Raw genomic sequence first — 21,351 nt, 5'->3', positions numbered from 1 at the left:
ATCAGTAACAAATTTAGTCACGTATTCTTCCTACTAAACTGCATATGATTAATAAACAAAATTTCCTGGTGTTGCTGTTTTGGTGGCTGACACTGTAAATCGTTACACTCACTAATTGATTAATAAATGACTTTCACCCATATGCCTCATCAATTCCATATCAATGATATTTGTATTACTTTCCAAATGTTTCTGTGAAACAAACGGGGACAGTTACGTGTCTCGGCTTTGAACGTCACAGCGCAACGATTTCGAATTGTGCCCGCGTGGAACAATTTCTGTTGTGGAGATGACTCTCAAGGAGCATGCCAGTTGTCCTCAGAATAAGGTAAACACTTAAGATAAAGTATTTTCAAATAAGGTGGAAGCTACACAGGCCTAGAGCATCCTGCAAACCTGTGTGTGGGAGAATAACAATGAACTGTGCGGTGCGATGCAATTCTTAGTGGAAAACTCGCTGTTGGTACCTTTCGTTGACAAAGCAACCACCCCCCACTTCTTTGCCTTAAACAGAAAGCAGCAGGGGCGGCGCTTTGTTAGGTGCGACGGAAGATACGGGAAGATTTGTTACTCCTCTTCCCACTCGCTTTGTTCGTAGCTATGATACACCGCAACATGCCAGCTATCTGTATTGTGAAAATGCAGGCATCTGAATGTTCCTGCGTTTTTTCTGCACAGCCTCTCACCATATTTCATCACTGCTACCTTAGTCCAGTTTTTTTTTTGCGCGACGCTTGACTTTTCTGACATTTTTACGTCAGCAACATGCGTGCAGCACAGTGTTCTGTTTTATTTGGCGTTATTTAGCCTATGCAGTGATAAAAACAGGCTTCTCTTTTATTTGCTTCAGAAAATCGGGATTCCTTATTTTGTAAGACTGCTGGTGTTACTACGAGATTTTCAAAGGCGGCGCCGTTATTGATATTGATTTCTTTTTCTTTTTCTCGCAACAACGATCACATTGAATCCAGGTACAGTGATTTTACGAAAAGCAGAAGTTGTGCAGAATTGGGCACACCAAAGAACCCCGGACTAATAGCACCGTATGTACTTCTGTGTTGTACCAACAAGTTTGTTTACAGTCACATAAGTCGAAGAGAACATAAACTTTATAAATATTGTTCAAATGTGTGAATTCCCAAGGGACCAAACTGCTGAGGTCATCGGTCCCTAGACTTACACACTACTTAAACTAACTTACGCTAAGGACAACACAAACACCCATGCCCGAGAGAGGACTCGAATCTCCGGCGGGAGGGGCCGAACGATTCGTGACATGGCGCCTGTAACCGCGCGGCCACTCTGCGCGGCTTATAAATATTGAGACGGAAAATCACGCGAATAACAGTCTTAAATCGGTTCAATGAACCAGCACACAAAGATACGTGTCTAACACCCAACACTACATAGGAAAAAAAACCATGGTTCGTGATGAATAGTAATTAAAAACTAATCAGTGGTATGAATCCATTTAATCAACGTAAAGAATAACGCACTGGAAATGACGAAGATTGAGAACTGTAGATCCCTGCGCTAATATTTCTTATCGGGTCGATCGTGGAAAGATTACTAACAGATTCTTGTTACCGATTATGAAGACGGCATCGAAGATTTCAGTGTGAAATAGTATGCACGTGTATCGAAAGACATGTATATCTATTTGCTGAGTTCATCTCTATGTGATAAGCGCAGATCGTAGTGCACAAGCAGGACTTTCAAATGTCTGTGAAAATCTTTTAGACTCTTTCCTAACTGAAAGAGACTCAACCGATCTTTCTGTGGCAATGCGGTCATCGAACAGTAGGAAGGACCATGTAATTTGCACAGTTCTCTGCCAGTAGTGAATATTGACATTACCAAACGGAGCTGCTACCTTCTCTTCACGTGGATCCTTTTTATCCTCAGCAGACTATCTGCATTCCAATACGTTTATCAAGGCAAAATACTCGACAATACCAGGAATCGAACCCGGGTCCTCAAAGCAGCAATCAGATGCTCTTGGTTGTTGTGCAAAGAGGCGGACACAGTATGCTTGGCGTCCACCAATACCTGCCTCGCCTACTTGAAACTGTTATTTGTTAACGAGCTACGTGCTGTATAGTCCACCTATGAATGAGGTAGCTTATACAACCGTCGTTCGACCAGTACTTGAATATTGCTCATCAGTCAACAATCTGTACTAGATAGGATAAATACCCGAAATAGAGAAGATCCGAAGAAGAGCAACGAGTTTCTTAGTCTTCTTTGTCGTTGTCGCTGTTGTTTTTGGCCGGCCTGTGTGCCCAAGCGGTCCTAGGCGCTTCAGTCTGGAACCGCGCGACCGCTACGGTTGCAGGTTCGAATCCTCTCTCGGGCATTGATGTGTGTGATGTCCTTAGGTTAGTTAGGTTTAATAGTTCTAAGTTCTAGGGGACTGATGACTGATGACACGCACTATGAGTGCTCAGAGCCATTTGAACCATTTGTTGTTTTCGTTTTTGTTGTGGTGGTGGTTTGCAGTTCCAAGAAGCTGTGATTCAGGTTTCCACGCCAGCGTATCTTGTGCAAACCTCTTCATATCTGAGTAACAGCTGCAGCTTACAGGGCTTCGACAAAAATATGCAAACACATAAATGCATAAACATCAATGCAGACGCTTGCCAAGCCTGCAAGATGCGCCATTGTATTTGACCACGAACTGCACCTGTGAAATGTCCTCCGTACGTTTCAGGAGTCACCCGTGGTCACAACAGTGTTCTGCGTACTTGTGAGTGCATTATGTCGCAGCTAGCTGAATTCGAACGAGGGCAAAGTGTTGGTGCTCGCACGGTGAATGCTTCCGTAAACAAGGTAGCTGTAATGTATAATGTTTCAAGAGGTATCAATCGAAAATTTATACCTCATACGAGGAAAGCGGAAAACATCATCCGCTAAGTCACAACGAAGACAGAAGTGTGTGTTGTATGATCATGATAGACGGTCATTGAAGAGGATAGTGGCGAAAAGTAAAAGGACAACAGCAACAAAGGTCACAGCAGAACTGAATGTCGCACTCCCGAACCCAGTCGGCGCCAAAACAATACGAAGGGAGCTCCATAAGCAACGAATGGCAGGGCGAGCTAAAAAATAAAGTAAAATGAAAATAAAAACTCGAAGCCATAAAAATGCACTAAGACCGAATTTACGTCTTCGGTGGAAGGTGGCGTTGGTTCAGTGGTGATTTGGTCAGTCATGTCTTGTATTCAACGGGCTCCATGGTTACTCTGGAAGGTCGCATTACAGCCAAAGATTGTGACCATTTTGGCTGACCAGGTTCGTCTCAGGGCATACTGTTTGCTCCCCTGTGGTGATGCTGCTTTCCAAGACGGCAGGATCTCCGTCCACGCAGCTCGCATCGTCCAGCTCTATTATGAACTGCCGCAGGGTGCACCCATCTGCAGGTAGTCGCTCATGTCGGCACCAATGATTTGTGTCGCTATGGATCGGAGGAAATCCTCTCTGGCTTCCGGCGGCTATCTGATTTGGTGAAGACTGCCAGTCTCGCTAGCGGGATGAAAGCAGAGCTCACCATCTGCAGCATCGTCGACAGGACTGACTGCGGACCTTTGGTACAGAGCCGAGTGGAGGGTCTGAATCAGAGACTGAGACGGTTCTGCGACCGTGTGGGCTGCAGATTCCTCGACTTGCGCCATAGGGTGGTGGAGTTTCGGGTTCCGCTGGATAGGTCAGGAGCCCACTACACGCAGCAAGCGGCTACACGGGTAGCAGGGGTTGTGTGGCGTGGACTGGGCGGTTTTTTTAGGTTAGATGGCCTCGGGCAAGTATAGAAAGGGCAACAGCCTCCAAGGGTGCGGGGCAAAGTCAGGACATGCGTGGACCAAGCAGCAATCGGTATTGTAATTGTAAACTGTCGAAGCTGCATTGGTAAAGTACCGGAACTTCAAGCGCTGATACAAAGCACTGAAGCTGAAATCGTTATAGGTACAGAAAGCTGGCTGAAGCCAGAGATAAATTCTGCCGAAATTTTTACAAAGGCACAGACGGTGTTTAGAAAGGATAGATTGCATGCAACCGGTGGTGGCGTGTTTGTCGCTGTTAGTAGTAGTTTATCCTGTAGTGAAGTAGTAGTGGATAGTTCCTGTGAATTATTATGGGTGGAGGTTACACTCAACAACCGAGCTAGGTTAATAATTGGCTCCTTTTACTGACCTCCCGACTCAACAGCATTAGTGGCAGAACAACTGAGAGAAAATTTGGAATACATTTCACATAAATTTTCTCAGCATGTTATAGTCTTAGGAGGAGATTTCAATTTACCAGATATAGACTGGGACACTCAGATGTTTAGGACGGGTGGTAGGGACAGAGCATCAAGTGACATTATAATGAGTGCACTATCCGAAAATTACCTCGAGCAATTAAACAGAGAACCGACTCGTGGAGATAACATCTTGGACCTACTGATAACAAACAGACCCGAACTTTTCGACTCTGTAAGCGCAGAACAGGGAATCAGTGATTATAAGGCCGTTGTAGCATCCCTGAATATGGAAGTTAATAGGAATATAAAAAAAGGGAGGAAGGTTTATCTGTTTGGCAAGAGTAATAGAAGGCAGATTTCAGACTACCTAACAGATCAAAACAAAAATTTCTTTTCCGACCCTGACAATGTTGAGTGTTTATGGAAAAAGTTCAAGGCAATCGTAAAATGCGTTTTAGACAGGTACGTGCCGAGTAGAACTGTGAGGGACGGGAAAAACCCACCGTGGTTCAACAACAAAGTTAGGAAACTACTGCGAAAGCAAAGAGAGCTTCACTCCAAGTTTAAACGCAGCCAAAACCTCTCAGACAAACAGAAGCTAGACGATGTCAAAGTTAGCGTAAGGAGGGCTATGCGTGAAGCGTTCAGTGAATTCGAAAGTAAAATTCTATGTACCGACCTGACAGAAAATCCTAGGAAGTTCAGGTCTTACGTTAAATCAGTAAGTGGCTCGAAACAGCATATCCAGACACTCCGGGATGATGATGGCATTGAAACAGAGGATGACACGCGTAAAGCTGAAATACGAAACACCTTTTCCAAAGCTGTTTCACAGAGGAAGACCACACTGCAGTTCCTTCTCTAAATCCTCGCACAAACGAAAAAATGGCTGACATCGAAATAAGTGTCCAAGGAATAGAAAAGCAACTGGGATCACTCAACAGAGGAAAGTCCGCTGGACCTGACGGGATACCAATTCGATTCTACACAGAGTACGCGAAAGAACTTGCCCCCCCCCCCCCCTTCTAACAGCCGTGTACCGCAAGTCTCTAGAGGAACGGAAGGTTCCAAATGATTGGGAAAGAGCATAGGTAATCCCAGTCTTCAAGAAGGGTCGTCGAGCAGATGCGCAAAACTATAGACCTATATCTCTGACGTCGATCTGTTGTAGAATTTTAGAGCATGTTTTTTGCTGGAGTATCATGTCGTTTTTGGAAACCCAGAGTCTACTCTGTAGGAATCAACATGGATTCCGGAAACATCGATCTTGTGAGACCCAACTCGCTTTATTTGTTCATGAGACCCAGAAAATATTAGATACAGGCTCCCAGGTAGATGCTATTTTTCTTGACTTCCGGAAGGCGTTCGATACAGTTCCGCACTGTCGCCTGATAAAGTAAGAGCCTACGGAATATCAGACCAGCTGTGTGGCTGGATTGAAGAGTTTTTAGCAAACAGAACACAGCATGTTGTTCACAATGGAGAGACGTCTACAGACGTTAAAGTAACCTCTGGCGTGCCACAGGGGAGTGTTGTGGGACCGTTACTTTTCACAATATATATAAATGACCTAGTAGATAGTGTCGGAAGTTCCATGCGGCTTTTCGCGGATGATGCTGTAGTATACAGAGAAGTTGCAGCATTAGAAAATTGTAGTGAAATGCAGAAAGATCTGCAGCGGATAGGCACTTGGTGCAGGGAGTGGCAACTGACCTTTAACATAGACAAATGTAATGTATTGCGAATACATAGAAAGAAGGATCCTTTATTGTATGATTATATGATAGCGGAACAAACACTAGTAGCAGTTACTTCTGTAATATATCTGTGAGTATGTGTGCGGAACGATTTGAAGTGGAATGATCATATAAAATTAATTATTGGTAAGGCGGGTGCCAGGTTGCGATTCATTGGGAGAGTCCTTAGAAAATGTAGTCCATCAGCAAAAGAGGTGGCTTACAAAACACTCGTTCGACCTATACTTGAGTATTGCTCATCAGTGTGGGATCCGTACCAGATCGGGTTGACGGAGGAGATAGAGAAGATCCAAAGAAGAGCGGCGCGTTTCGTCACAGGGTTATTTGGTAACCGTGATAGCGTTACGGAGATGTTTAACAAACTCAAGTGGCAGACTCTGCAAGAGAGGCGCTCTGCATCGCGGCGTAGCTTGCTCGCCAGGTTTCGAGAGGGTGCGTTCTGGATGAGGTATCGAATATATTGCTTCCCCCTACTTAGAGGAAGATGTATGAGACAGGCGAAAAACCCTCAGACTTCAAGAAGAATATAATAATTCCAATCCCAAAGAAAGCAGGTGTTGACACATGTGAAAATTACCGAACTATCAGCTTAATAAGTCACAGCTGCAAAATACTAACACGAATTCTTTACAGACGAATGGAAAAACTAGTAGAAGCCAACCTCGGGGAAGATCAGTTTGGATTCCGTAGAAACACTGGAGCACGTGAGGCAATACTGACCTTACGACTTATCTTAGAAGAAAGATTAAGGAAAGGCAAACCTACGTTTCTAGCATTTGTAGACTTAGAGAAAGCTTTTGACAATGTTGACTGGAATACTCTCTTTCAAATTCTGAAGGTGGCAGGGGTAAAATACAGGGAGCGAAAGGCTATTTACAATTTGTACAGAAACCAGATGGCAGTTATAAGAGTCGAGGGGTATGAAAGGGAAGCAGTGATTGGGAAGGGAGTTAGACAGGGTTGTAGCCTATCCGCGATGTTATTCAATCTGTGTATTGAGCAAGCAGTAAAGGAAACAAAAGAAAAATTCGGAGTAGGTATTAAAGTCCATGAAGAAGAAATGAAAACTTTGAGGTTCGCCGATGACATTGTAATTCTGTCAGAGAAAGCAAAGGACTTGGAAGAGCAGTTGAATGGAATGGACAGTGTCTTGAAAGGAGGATATACACTCCTGGAAATGGAAAAAAGAACACATTGACACCGGTGTGTCAGACCCACCATACTTGCTCCGGACACTGCGAGAGGGCTGTACAAGCAATGATCACACGCACGGCACAGCGGACACACCAGGAACCGCGGTGTTGGCCGTCGAATGGCGCTAGCTGCGCAGCATTTGTGCACCGCCGCCGTCAGTGTCAGCCAGTTTGCCGTGGCATACGGAGCTCCATCGCAGTCTTTAACACTGGTAGCATGCCGCGACAGCGTGGACGTGAACCGTATGTGCAGTTGACGGACTTTGAGCGAGGGCGTATAGTGGGCATGCGGGAGGCCGGGTGGACGAACCGCCGAATTGCTCAACACGTGGGGCGTGAGGTCTCCACAGTACATCGATGTTGTCGCCAGTGGTCGGCGGAAGGTGCACGTGCCCGTCGACCTGGGACCGGACCGCAGCGACGCACGGATGCACGCCAAGACCGTAGGATCCTACGCAGTGCCGTAGGGGACCGCACCGCCACTTCCCAGCAAATTAGGGACACTGTTGCTCCTGGGGTATCGGCGAGGACCATTCACAACCGTCTCCATGAAGCTGGGCTACGGTCCCGCACACCGTTAGGCCGTCTTCCGCTCACGCCCCAACATCGTGCAGCCCGCCTCCAGTGGTGTCGCGACAGGCGTGAATGGAGGGACGAATGGAGACGTGTCGTCTTCAGCGATGAGAGTCGCTTCTGCCTTGGTGCCAATGATGGTCGTATGCGTGTTTGGCGCCGTGCAGGTGAGCGCCACAATCAGGACTGCATACGACCAAGGCACACAGGGCCAACACCCGGCATCATGGTGTGGGGAGCGATCTCCTTCACTGGCCGTACACCACTGGTGATCGTCGAGGGGACACTGAATAGTGCACGGTACATCCAAACCGTCATCGAACCCATCGTTCTACCATTCCTAGACCGGCAAGGGAACTTGCTGTTCCAACAGGACAATGCACGTCCGCATGTATCCCGTGCCACCCAACGTGCTCTAGAAGGTGTAAGTCAACTACCCTGGCCAGCAAGATCTCCGGATCTGTCCCCCATTGAGCATGTTTGGGACTGGATGAAGCGTCGTCTCACGCGGTCTGCACGTCCAGCACGAACGCTGGTCCAACTGAGGCGCCAGGTGGAAATGGCATGGCAAGCCGTTCCACAGGACTACATCCAGCATCTCTACAATCGTCTCCATGGGAGAATAGCATCCTGCATTGCTGCGAAAGGTGGATATACACTGTACTAGTGCCGACATAGTGCATGCTCTGTTGCCTGTGTCTATGTGCCTGTGGTTCTGTCAGTGTGATCATGTGATGTATCTGACCCCAGGAATGTGTCAATAAAGTTTCCCCTTCCTGGGACAATGAATTCACGGTGTTCTTATTTCAATTTCCAGGAGTGTAAGATGAACATCAACAAAAGCAAAACAAGGATAATGGAATGTAGTCTAATTAAGTCGGGTGATGCTGAGGGAATTAGATTAGGAAATGAGGCACTTAAAGTAGTAAAGGAGTTTTGCTATTTGGGGAGCAAAATAACTGATGATGGTCGAAGTAGAGAGGATATAAAATGTAGGCTGGCAATGGCAAGGAAAGCGTTTCTGAAGAAGAGAAATTTGTTAACATCCAGTATTGATTTAAGTGTCAGGAAGTCATTTCTGAAAGTATTCGTATGGAGTGTAGCCATGTATGGAAGTGAAACATGGACGATAAATAGTTTGGACAAGAAGAGAATAGAAGCTTTCGAAATGTGGTGCTACAGAAGAATGCTGAAGATTAGATGGGTAGATCACATAACTAATGAGGAAGTATTGAATAGGATTGGGGAGAAGAGAAGTTTGTGGCGCAACTTGACCAGAAGAAGGGATCGGTTGGTAGGACATGTTCTGAGGCATCAAGGGATCACCAATTTAGTATTGGAGGGGAGCGTGGAGGGTAAAAATCGTAGAGGGAGACCAAGAGATGAATACACTAAGCAGATTCAGAAGGATGTAGGTTGCAGTAGGTACTGGGAGATGAAAAAGCTTGCACAGGATAGAGTAGCATGGAGAGCTGCATCAAACCAGTCTCAGGACTGAAGACCACAACAACAACAACTACTTATACCTCTCGAGGAGATCACGAATGTAAAATTAGAGAGATTCGAGCGCGCACGGAGGTTTTCCGGCAGTCGTTCTTCCCGCGAACCAAACGCGACTGGAACAAGAAAGGGAGGTAAGGACGGTGGCACGTAAAGTGCCCTCCGCCACACACCCTTGGGTGGCTTGCGGAGTACAAATGTAGATGTAGATGCCCTCTCGCTACCACAATCATCAAATCTCATTATTATTGAAGCTTTGTGGTCTGCTTTGGAGAGAAGGCTGCGTGGTCGATATTGTCCTCCATCCTCGTTATCTACGAATTTTCCCCCTAATTTTCCGTCATTGACTGGACTATGTCACCCATGTTTCAACTACGTACAAGCCTACGCTCCAGACAAATACCTTGAGAAGGACACTTAAACTTATGTTAGGTTTTAACAAATTCGTCCTTTTTCAGAAATGCGTTTCTTGTTACTGCAAGACTGCATGTATGTTTTCTCTGCTTCGTCCGTACTCAAGTTATTTTGCTGCTGAAATAACAAAACTCATCTGTCACTTTAAGTGATTCCTTTACTGATTTCATTCCAACAGGATCAAGTGATTTAATTCGACTACATTCCATTATCTGCGTTTTGCATTTTTTATAACTTCCTTTCAAGATACTATTTATCCTACTCAGCTCCACTTCCAAGTCCTTTGCTGTTTCTCACAGAGTTACACTATCATCGGCACACCTCGCAGTTTTTTTTTTTCTTTTTCTTGAACTTCAGTTCCCTCTCCAAATTTCTCCTCGGTTTCCTTTACTGCTTGTTCAGCGTAAAGTTTGAATAACACCGAAAATAGGTTACAGCCCTGCTTCACCACCTTCTCAGCCAGTGCTTCCCTTTTTATGTGACTCTTACAACTGCGGTCCGATTTCTGTGCAACTTGCAAATAACCTACCCCCTCCCCGCATTTAATTCCTACGTTTAGGTTCATTTAATACGTACGAATGCATCACGGAGACGCTTAGCCAACTTCAGAATTTCTGAGAGCATCCGTTTCTAGAAGAGTCGTGCAATATATTGCTTCGTCCTACGTAGACCTCGCGAAAAATCCACGATGGTAAAACTGGAGAGATTCGAGCTATGACGGAGGCTTACTAAGAATCAGACCATTCGCGACTGCGACAGGAAGAGGTGGAGGGACTGTGACTGGCAGACAGAGTATTCTACACCACCCACCATAAAGTGGCGTGCGGAGAATAAATGGAAATACAGGGTGAACGTTAATGAAACCGACAAGCTGCGGGGACGGTTTCCTGACTAGAATGAAAAAAGGGCCCGTGAACATGTGTCCGGAAATGGGCGGTGTGCGTGCGACGACAACACATCGTCCCTGAAAACAGTAGAGAGCTGCATCGCATCCACGTCACAACAGGTGCTCAAAGTGGCCTCCATGGGATGCTGTGCACGCGTTCACACGTCACATCATGGGTTGCCGCACTCTTCTGCACGTTCCGACATCTCTCCAAACAGTGTCACAGGTGTTGAGCACGCTGTTCAAGGGTCTGCACATCATGGGTTGCCGCACTCTTCTGCACGTTCCGACATCTCTCCAAACAGTGTCACAGGTGTTGAACACGCTGTTCAAGGGTCTGCACATCAGGAACTGATTCAGTATACACAACGCTTTTGAGATGCCACCAGAGGTACTATCTAACATCTGAGGAAGATGATGTTGAGGTGTCGGCGAACTGTGATGCGGAAGTGGGGTGGTGCTCTGTCATGTAGAAACCACATAACCTGTCGTATTGCCAAAGGCAAGTTCTCAAGCAGTACTGGCAGAGTATTCCGCAGGAAGTCCAGGAACGTGCCTCCATCGAGGCGTTGTGGAATGATAAACGGTCCAAGTATATAGTCGCCAAGAATGCCTGCCCAAACGTTGATGCTGAACCGATGCTGAGAGACGCGTCAACCATTTACTGAGGATTGTGTGTCCTCACAGATGTCGATTATGCAAATTGATGATGCCAGTTCTGGTAAAGGTTCCTTCGGTGATAAAGAGGACTGATGGTAGAAATCCCATAATTGTGATGGTCTGGTGCAAAAACCAGCCCACAGATGACGATTATGCAGATTGATGATGTCAGTTCCGGTAAAGGTTCCTTCGGCGGTAAAAAGGATGATCATAGAAATCCCATAATTCTGATGGCCTAGTGCAAAAACCATAGACAGAGGGAAATCTGTTGCTGATAATACTTGCTCTCGTTGCACGCGTTGAAGATAGTTACGATTGTCATGCAGGATACATACAATAGTACGTTGGCTTACACCTTGTTGGAGGGCCACTTGCCTGGAGCTTGTAGTAGGGTTCATCTCAATATCCTGTAGAACCTCGTCCTCAAGATCTTTGTGTACGTACAGTCCGCCACCTCCCTGCACGTTAGTTTGTCTGAAAGGACCTACGAACACACAAACGCCCTAAAAGGGCTTGAAATGTTGTGTGATGTGGTTGATGTCTGTGAGGGTATTTGTTTTTGTATAGCCGTGCTGCCTCTCAACAGTTTCCATCTGCTTGGCAGTACACAAACTCGAGCTCGGCTTGTTACCCATATGAATATCGGACCATTCTGGTGTTTACTGAACACTGATGCAATCACATAGCCTGCAACACACAAGGAACACACGACATGTGAGTAAACACTGAGGCAATCACACAGCCTGCAACACACAAGGAACACACGACATGTGGTCGGAGGAACTTCCATTCGTCAGCGCCATCTCTTGTGCCAACAATGTATTTCCGGACACATGTTCATAGGACCTTCCCCCCCTTCCCCCCCCTCCCCCATTTACTGTCAAGAGTCTGTCCTTGGAGTTTGTCGGTTTTATTAATGTTCCCTCTGTATAGAGTTTGGGCTCGTGTAGTGAAAGAGTGCGGAGAGGGCTAGTGTAGTCCAAGAGAGGGGTTCAAATATCCGTCGGGGCATCGTAAATAAGGTTTTCCATTCTTTTTCAAAATAACTTTAAGTGGACGTCAGTGTGGATCCGTGAAAAAGCCGACGGTCGATTCCCTGCTTTATCCATCTCCAATCGTAATGTTCCGTTTGCAGTGATAAGCACCCAACACGGTCGACTGCATGATACAGATGAACACTTGATTTAAAAAGCGCTGGTTAGAACGATATTTTGTCGTGTGGTCAGTTTGTCGCGACTTTACCGCAGCTGCAGCACCAGAAACTATCCATCGCTGGTTGGCTGGCTGCTGCCGGCAGGAAATGCCGGGCCGTTGCCTCCACGCGAGGAATGTTGGCTGCATGTCCGTCCTTGGCGATGCTGCTTCTGTAGAATATCTGAGGACGACCTTCTTACAATGGCCCGTGTCCCACCGGCATATTGCCACGAGTCTAATTTCTCATTGGATACGTCATTGCTACAGCATGCTCCCTATTAACTGCATTAATGCGAACTGGATTAGCACAAAATTACGCCAACATACTGTTTATTGTTTATTTCGTATCACTTGTTTTCAGTTGCCTTTCGGGACATAATCGTCGATTTTTTTATTCACTTTTTTCCTTATTAAGGTTCTCATATACCGGAAACTCAGGACTCCTACGTCTCTACTACATCTATACTCTGCAAACCAACGAGGGGCACATGCAGAGGGTACGTCCCATTGTACCAGTTATTAGGGTTTCTTCCCGTTACTTTCACTTATTGAGGGCGGGAAGAATAATTGTTTGAATGCCTCTGTGCGCGCACTAGGTACTCTAAATCTTTTCCTCACGATGCCTATGTGAGAGATAGATACGGGACTATAGTACATTCTTAGAGTCATCATTTAAAGTCGGTTCATGAAACTTTGTTAATAGACTTTCTCGGGATAGTTTACGTCCATCTTCAAGAGTCATCTAGTTCAGTTCCTTCAGTATTTCTGTGACACTCTCCAGCGCATCAAACAAACTTGTGACCATTCATGCTGCCCTTCTCTGTAGATGTTCAACGTCCCCTGTTAGTCCAATTTGGTACGGGTTCCACACACTTCAGCAATATTTTAGAATGGATCGCACGAGTGATTTGTAAGCAATCTCCTTTGTAGACCTATTGCACTTCGTCAATGTTCTGCCAATAAACCGAAGTCTACCACCTGCTTTACCCACGGATAAGTCTATGTGATTATTCCATTTCATATCCCTACGAAGTGTTTCAACCATGTATTTGTATAAGTTGGCCCATTCCAACAGTGACTCATTGGTGTTATAGTATAAGGATATTACGTTTCTCGTTTTGTAAAGTGCACAGTTCTATATCCTTCAAATCCACTTTCAGCGGAGGGTTGCATTTTCCCCCACTAGCGATCTATTGTTATCTTCGCGTCGTACAAGTCTTACAAATACTGTCGAGTGCAGAGACTATGATAAGGGATTTTCAGAAACTGTCTTAACTCACAGGTATGTTGCAAGGGTATAATCCGCGCATTTACCTGGAAATAAATAGGAAACAATGGAAAAATATTTCTGGGATTAATGACGGAGGGATTGGAGTCCGCAGTGTCTTCCCTCTAAAACACTAAATATTATGCCTGCTGTGTATGCCAAACGAAAATATTCGCTCTAATTGTAACGGAACTAGCGACCCACTCGGGCTTCGCACAGATGGCACAAAGTATCTCTAACTATTTAACTCCGTCCGAACAGGCCTTGAAGGCCCATTGGGGCCGACCGACCGCCATGTCATCCTCAGCCCAGAGGCGTCACTGGATGCGGATATGGCGGAGCAAACGGACAGCAAATCGCACTCCTCACCGTTGTCCGTTTAGATCAGAGACACTATCTTCGGACGGAAAACTTGTTTGTGACACGTGCAAACCTCCGTCGTGAATCAGTCTGTCTATTAGTGGAAACCGTATCAAAATCCCTACAGAAGTTCCTGAGATTAACCCGAACAGACAGACAGAAATCGCGGTTGGGGAGTTTAAATTGTAATATGTATAGATACTTGAGGCTTATTCTTTTTTTTTTCAATTATTGCCGCACCCGGATAATCAGGGATTTGCTACATTATTATCTTTGTTTTTCACGACAGAGATTGCATTGGTGGACATGTTCAATTGCTGGACACGTTCAGGTCTACCGCAGGGTACTTCCAACACCCTCAGAGCTATGCCTGGTGACTCAGAATGATATTACAGTATTTAACGCAGGATAGGGGCGGTTCTGGCTTGCCTTTTATCCTATCTTTAATGTATCATTATATTATAGACAGGGCATTCGTCAGATTATTTGCCGTTGACCCCCGGCTACCACTGATTCGACTGACTCTTTGTCAGCTCCTCCTACATCAGTTTCTTCCGAGCCGCGTTGTCGTTGATGTTCCCAGCACACAAAATTGCTATGTCGATTAAGTGGCAGGATCTTTTACTTGGCTGACGTGCAACGATGTTAGACTTGTTAGCTGCAACTGTTCGGTCGGGACACATTTTTTTACCGTACAGGATAATGTTATATCCAGCTGTTGTGGCCGCTTTAGGTGCGTGGTCCTGCCGTTTGTTGGAGACATCTGTTACTCTTAAAACTCTGCATATTTGGCAGCGAAGGTATTAATGCAGCGTACTGTGCTTCTTGACATATTCGTTCTTCATAAAGGTAGAACAAAGTGATATTGTCTCGTCCGTGTTTTTAGAGTGTACCCGACATCGATATCTATCATCTTAAGTGGTTTCTATTATTTTCGTCTTCAAAGCCTGATCTTGCGCAGCTACTATTACAGCTTGTGACTGCTCTCACTGTTCGTCTTCTACGCCGTGGGTGAGTCTGATCTCCGTCAGTGTTTAAGTCCTCCAAGGGGTTTTGGTACTATCCATGCAGAGATTACTGCCTCCAGGCTTGTTTTAGCATATTTATTCTTTCCGTGTTGATGTTACTTAGCAGATGTGACTTTGAGAACTTGTTTGTGACTTTGGCTTGGACAATAAATCCTCTTGTTTCCATTTGCCATTTCAGAATGTATTTTTGTCGCGTTTGTGGATCATTCACGTGCAGGGTTGTTATTTATCCACAACTCTAGGTGTAGTGGTTGGCGTCGGCGACTCCAGATCGCGGGACCGCGCATTCGATTCCCAGCAGATACGAAGATTTCTTCGCTCGGGGACTGGCTGTTTGTGTTGTCCTAAAAATTTCACGTCATCTTCATCGATGGGCAAGTCGCAGGAGTGGCGTCAAATACACTTGCACTAGGCGGCCGAACAACTCCAGACGGGACTTCCCAGCCGAAAAACCATACGCTCCTTTCATTTTCAGTATCATCATTTACGACCATTCACTGTTAAAGAAGAGCGTGAGAATGGAATGGCCTTATGAAGATTACCTTGTGTTTTTCCTCTCCTCCCAGATTCTCTCCATGTTTTCGCTGTATTGTTTCTTTCTCTATTCTGTCCATTTATATCCTACGTTCTTTTGTCTTTGTCCCCTTAGCCTAGTGGTCAGCGCATCTGACTGCAGCCGGCCCGGGTTCGATTCCCGGCCGGGTCGGAGATTTTTCTCCGCTCGGGGACTTTGGTGTTATGTTGACCTCATCATAATTTCATCATAATCGACAAGCAAGTCGCCTAATGTGGCGTCAACTGAAAAGACTTGCAACTCCGCGGACGAAGTTAACCAGGTGGGGGACTCCGGCCGTTAATGGCATACGATCATTTCATTTCATTTCATTTCTTTTATCTTGTGATTTCAAATTTGTTTGTTGATGATATTCTTGGAACTTCAGTGATCTTTAATAAGACGTCCACATCTTCACATAGTTATTCATAGTTTGAGCTCGTGGGATTCTACGCCTTCTGTCGCGGAAATTTTTCGTCCCGGAGCAAGTGGTTTTTCAAATCGGGATCGCATCGCTCAGAAAGTGTCGTAGATACAATACACACCATCACTTTTATTTAGGCAGCTAAAATATGTATTCTCTCTTGAAAGAAAAAAAAAACATACTGCCAATGCGGTTTCTTCTTATTGTTTTCGTTAGCGTTTACGCCGTCTAGGATAGACTCCGCAGTGCTGAAGTTTTGGCAAATTTATTTTAACTTTGGTGCGGCCGGATGCCCTCCTTGTTGCCACAGCCGTAGGTTATCTAAGGGGGGGAGGGGGGGGGGGGAAATCTTGTGCGCCACCCGCCTGTGAATTGCATAAACTGCTTTCTGTTTGTGTGTCGTATTTTCTGAGATGGAAATTAGGAACCAACCCAACATTTGCTTAAACGAGCGTGGAAAACCGCCTAAAAACCACACGCAGGCTGGCCGGTACGCCAGCCACGGCCATTAATCTGCTACCCGTGTTCGATCCACACCTGGCTCACTTCACTGACTAGCAACATAGCGCACTGGGCGTTACGCCATGCGAGCAGGTCACTACGTTGTCTCTGGACACCACACCTCAGATAAGCAGCTATATTCCTTATTAATCGAGCATGAGTAAGTGTGCACTGCGTCAGTTTCACCATCTGAAATAATTTTTGAGTTCGTTTCAGACGTGTGAACTCAACACGGTTTCCGATGTATAAGTCTTCGGTTTTCTTCAGTTTATTTCTGGACATCTTGTGTGATGAAATTTTAAGGGGTAACACCACTGTAACGTCCTAAAAACAAAAAAAAGTACGCATGACAATTTCTTTTGGGCGGAAGGAAAGATGATAGAGAAACAATACTTGTGGTCCTTCTTGAGCATATGTTAAAGTATATTAGAAACAATTTTTGTCATAAAATGTTACACAATAGTGACACTGCAGCAGTTCTCCTGAGGTTTGTTGAATTTAAGACGCTCTGGGGCACGGCACACACTATGGCTGGCGCTAATTTGAATCTGGGAAAAAGAGAGAGAGAAAAAAAACTGTGTAATCTAAATGAACGTAGCTAGTGAACCACATAGGCGATTTTAGAAATATTGATTTTTGTGTAATTGGTGAGTGTTTGAATAAAATCGTTCAATTTTCACCAAAAAAGTCATTTGTTAATAAATATTGTTTAAATTAATCGAAGATCCCGTATTTCAAAGCCGTGATTAAATTTTCAAATAAAAAGATTGAAAGTTGTTGGAGTTACGCTGCGTCCTGTTTTGTAGAATCATATTCCGAGAAAAACGCGTTTGAAGTTTTGAAATGTGTTGTAGAAATGAACAACTGAAAAGATTCTACTTTTAGGAAACGCTTACCATTAACCTGCTATCCCAGGACTCGTCTATCATACTGGTGCCGTTGAGGTCGAAATGATATCCATTAGTTTATCATAGAAAGATTGAAATATCTGCCATGGCAGTTCCATGAACGCACAAAAATATTCCGTTTAGCTCTGTTCCAAGAAGGCGCACTGGATGGACGATTCGACGGCTGATTTCCTGTGCGTCCCGTGTAGACTTACTACTTTGTGTAACAACCTCTGCGCTGTTTGGATAAGTATAATTAATGTGAAGCCTGTACCCCGAGAACTTTGTTCTTGCAACGTGATGTCTGCATTGGACGTGTTGAGAAAATGGAAGAAAATTTATAATCCTATAGCTCAGTCGGTAATTCACATAAAAATCCTGTTCACTGTCTTTCAATTTCTTGGCAGAGGCACTAACTCCTTTCGAACTGCGGTCAGGCTCTCATCTTTTCTTTGGACGATTTGATGACATACACTACAGCTTCGACGCCGCATTGGATACAAGGCTCTCGCATCTTTTTTGCCTGAGTACACTTTCTTACCACTACTTCTTACTTGAAGACGACTGTAACTCTAAGCTCACAAATAAACTATCAAAAGTCAATACTGCACACAAAAATCGAGATTCGAAGCGAAATAAATATCTTTTTCGTACACGTACTGACGTATTATTGTTTTGAAATGCTTCTAACTACACCAAGACACACAGGGGATATCGAGTTGGTGTAGGTAAGCCGTTTTGGGTCATCTGACTCGCTAGATTAGGAGTTAGGAATTCTACAGAACCAATTTTTTTTTCAGGGATTAGACTTTTTGCCTCGTGTTCTAGAAGGTTTAAAGCTTCTTGAAGCCAATAAAAAACGATTTTTTTTTTGAAAATTCTGCAGTGATGTTGTTCCTTAAATGTTACTCCACAGCATATGATATGTGGCAATTAGATGGTGTCTTGCAGTAGTTTGTAACGACTATTGTGTTAGGTAGAGATGTCGCACCGTACAGGCATTAAGCTGAATGGAAAACATCCTATCAGGTTCTGAAAATAAATTTACAGCTGTGATGGCTTGGTTCAAATGGCTCTGAGCACTATGGGACTTAACATCTATGGTCATCAGTCCCCTAGAACTTAGAACTACTTAAACCTAACTAACCTAAGCACAGCACACAACACCCAGCCATCACGAGGCAGAGAAAATCCCCGACCCCGCCGGGAATCGAACCCGGGCGTGGGAAGCGAGAACGCAACCGCACGACCACGAGATGCGGGCCAGCTGTGATGTCTCCAGTGGTTTATTACTGGTTTGTATCTCAGGTGAAAGAATGTGTAGCCTGATCTTATTATTACAGAACTGAATGCGATTGCTAGATCAGTTTGGGACTTGACTTTTTATTGATATCTCGGCTCCCTAGTCCTCACTTGGTAAAAGTAGAAAGATTAAAATGTTTTATTTCTCCCCAGTTGTTGCCATCTTTTATGGTGGAACAGTGTTGTAATGCAACAGAGTAGCGTCCATGAAAAAAATCATTGTGACTCTGTGTGCAGTGTCAGTAAAGAATTAATCTTTTAGCTATCTTAGAGTCGATCACATGAAACTTTCTCCTTTTGAGTCACTTTCTCACGTGTAAAACTCACAGTTGGAATGAGTGAGATAAATAATGATTTTCAGTGATTTCAAGCTGGAATGAAGATACAAACAAACTCTTTTGTTCACATTCTGAAAACTAAATCTTACTGACATCTGGTATGTTGCTTGAAGTACAAGGATTAATCCTGCCCTTTGATAGCGTCCCCTTAAACTCTACTAACGAGGGTTTCTTTTTACCTCTTCATGTCTGAGTAAGCTCTTAGCTCAAAGTCCTCAGTTATTTGCTGGAGATACAAGATGTCCCAGAAATGTTGCAACATAGTAGAGGGTGTCCTGAGGAACAAATCGGGGATAGGAACGAGTGTCCGGAAATTTCATTCAGTGATGCTACAGAGCGTCAAAGATAAATGTGCCGACGCCCGCCTCCAGTCTACCCCTTCAGCAAAAAAATATGACTTTGTACTTTGTACGCTGGATCGAAGGCGGAACGTGTCACAATGTTATTTGTTGTTCAGCGATCGTGACTGACTGCCATCATCATCAGTGGAGAAGGTGGAGATAGCTGCTGCGTAGAAAAGCCTTGTCTCCTATGAATGTGATGCTCTGTTGCCTCAGTGAATGACGGTTTCAGACACGAGTTTCCATATGCAGTTCATTTTTATCGTGGAACACTCCAGAATCTCCTACGTTTTTCGATGTACAGGAGAAAAATAAACTGAAGCTGGAAAGTCGTGTACGAAACCGTTGTCCACCAAGGCAACGGAGCATCGTATTCGTAGCAGGCAAGGCCTCTATATGCAACAGCCAACTCCATCTTCTCCATTGAGTTCGTGGCAATAAGTCGCGATCACTGAATAACAAACAGTATTGCAAGACCTTTTGCCTACAACGTCGCGTTTGTTGCCGAGGGGAGTCCCAGTGGCACTATAACTTGGACGCTCTATAGTGTCATTGGATGACGTTTTTAGACATGGGTTCCTATCCTTGATTTGTTCTTCAAGACATCCTATACAACCCCTAGAAGTTTGTCGCAGCATTTCTTGGACAACTTGTGTATTAAAATCTGTGTCTTCCACTGCAGGCTTTGCCCCCTACAGCTCCCTCTAATAACATGTAAGTTTTTCCATGACTTCTTAACGCATTTCCCATTGTCCTGTCCTCCTTTGTTTTGACCGTGTTTTCCACATATTCTTTCTTTATCGATCCTGCAGAGAACCTTCTCATTTCTTGTGTTTATCAGTCCACTCAATTTTCAGCGCCATTCTGTAACTTGACGTTTCAAACGCTTAAATTCTCTTCTTTCCCTGTTTTCCCACGATTAACTATTCACGTCAATACACTATTGTGCTCCAGATGTGTATTCTCAGAAGAATCTTCTTCATTTTAATTACTATATTTGAAACTAGAACACTTCTTTTAACCAGGATTGTCCTCTTTGCTTGTAAAAATCTGCTTCGTCCATCATTAACTATTTTGCTTCCAAGATAGAAGAATCCCTTTACTTCATCTGTTATATGATCCTCAAATTTGACGTTAAGTTTATCGCTAATCTCGTTTCTGCAACCTCTTATTACTTTTCTCTTTTTGTATATACTCTCAATTCGTATTCTGTGCTCCGTAGACTGTTCAGTCCATTAAATAGCCCCTGTAATTCTTCATCACTTTCACTGAGGATAGCAATGACATCAACGAATCGTACCATTGATATCACTTCACCCTGAATTTTAATTCCCCTCCTGAAACTTCTTTTACTTTCGTCTTTGCTTCTTAGACCACAATTCGAGGCACGTCTTGTAGATGCAAGTCACCGTACAGTCCAGTTTGCCAGTGGCCCTACCATCCACCTTTTTCCAAGCTGCTCTTTCCTCGATCATTGGCTGTACTGTGTGTGATTCCATAATCAAACAATATGATAGCTTTTAGCATGAAAACCTCTACAGTTCATCACTCTAGGCAGGTTTAGCGAAAGTTATATCAATACTGTAGAATGTTTGAGTTAAGAGAGAGAATCTTTAAACTAGTAACCTTCGTGTTTCGTATGAGAGAGGTACTGAAGTTGATTGTTGTGCAATAAGATATTACTACAGCCCAAAAACAGATGTTTTCCTTTCTTAGTTTTATGGAATCCTGATAATCTTCTCCAGTAATTATGTATGAAATGTATCATATAATTTCTTATGGTAGAAATTTTAATAAACACAACTTGGTTTTCTTTTTTCAGGAAGGGGGCCACATCCATGATCTCACCGTTGGATTTGTTGTAGATGGAAAAAATTTTATATTGGATCTTCGCCTAAACAGGTATTACATTTTCTGTGTTCTATTCTCTCTC

The 21,351-nt window shown here is 44.3% G+C and overlaps 1 protein-coding gene across 1 annotated transcript in view; it reads left to right on the top strand.

Moving 5' to 3' along the window:
* The window catches only part of LOC126474887 (mucin-5AC), a 158,696-nt gene that overhangs the window by 59,104 nt on the left and 78,241 nt on the right, over nucleotides 1–21,351 (top strand). The window contains exon 2 of the mRNA XM_050102381.1: nucleotides 21,241–21,320. Coding sequence (XP_049958338.1) covers nucleotides 21,241–21,320 — 80 coding nt within the window. The remainder of the gene's footprint in view (nucleotides 1–21,240; nucleotides 21,321–21,351) is intronic.

This window comes from Schistocerca serialis, chromosome 4 (genome assembly GCF_023864345.2).
Source record: "Schistocerca serialis cubense isolate TAMUIC-IGC-003099 chromosome 4, iqSchSeri2.2, whole genome shotgun sequence".
NCBI lineage: Eukaryota > Metazoa > Arthropoda > Insecta > Orthoptera > Acrididae > Schistocerca > Schistocerca serialis.
The sequence above is the reverse complement of the archived record's forward strand: the minus strand, read 5'-3'. Positions and strand labels throughout refer to the sequence as shown.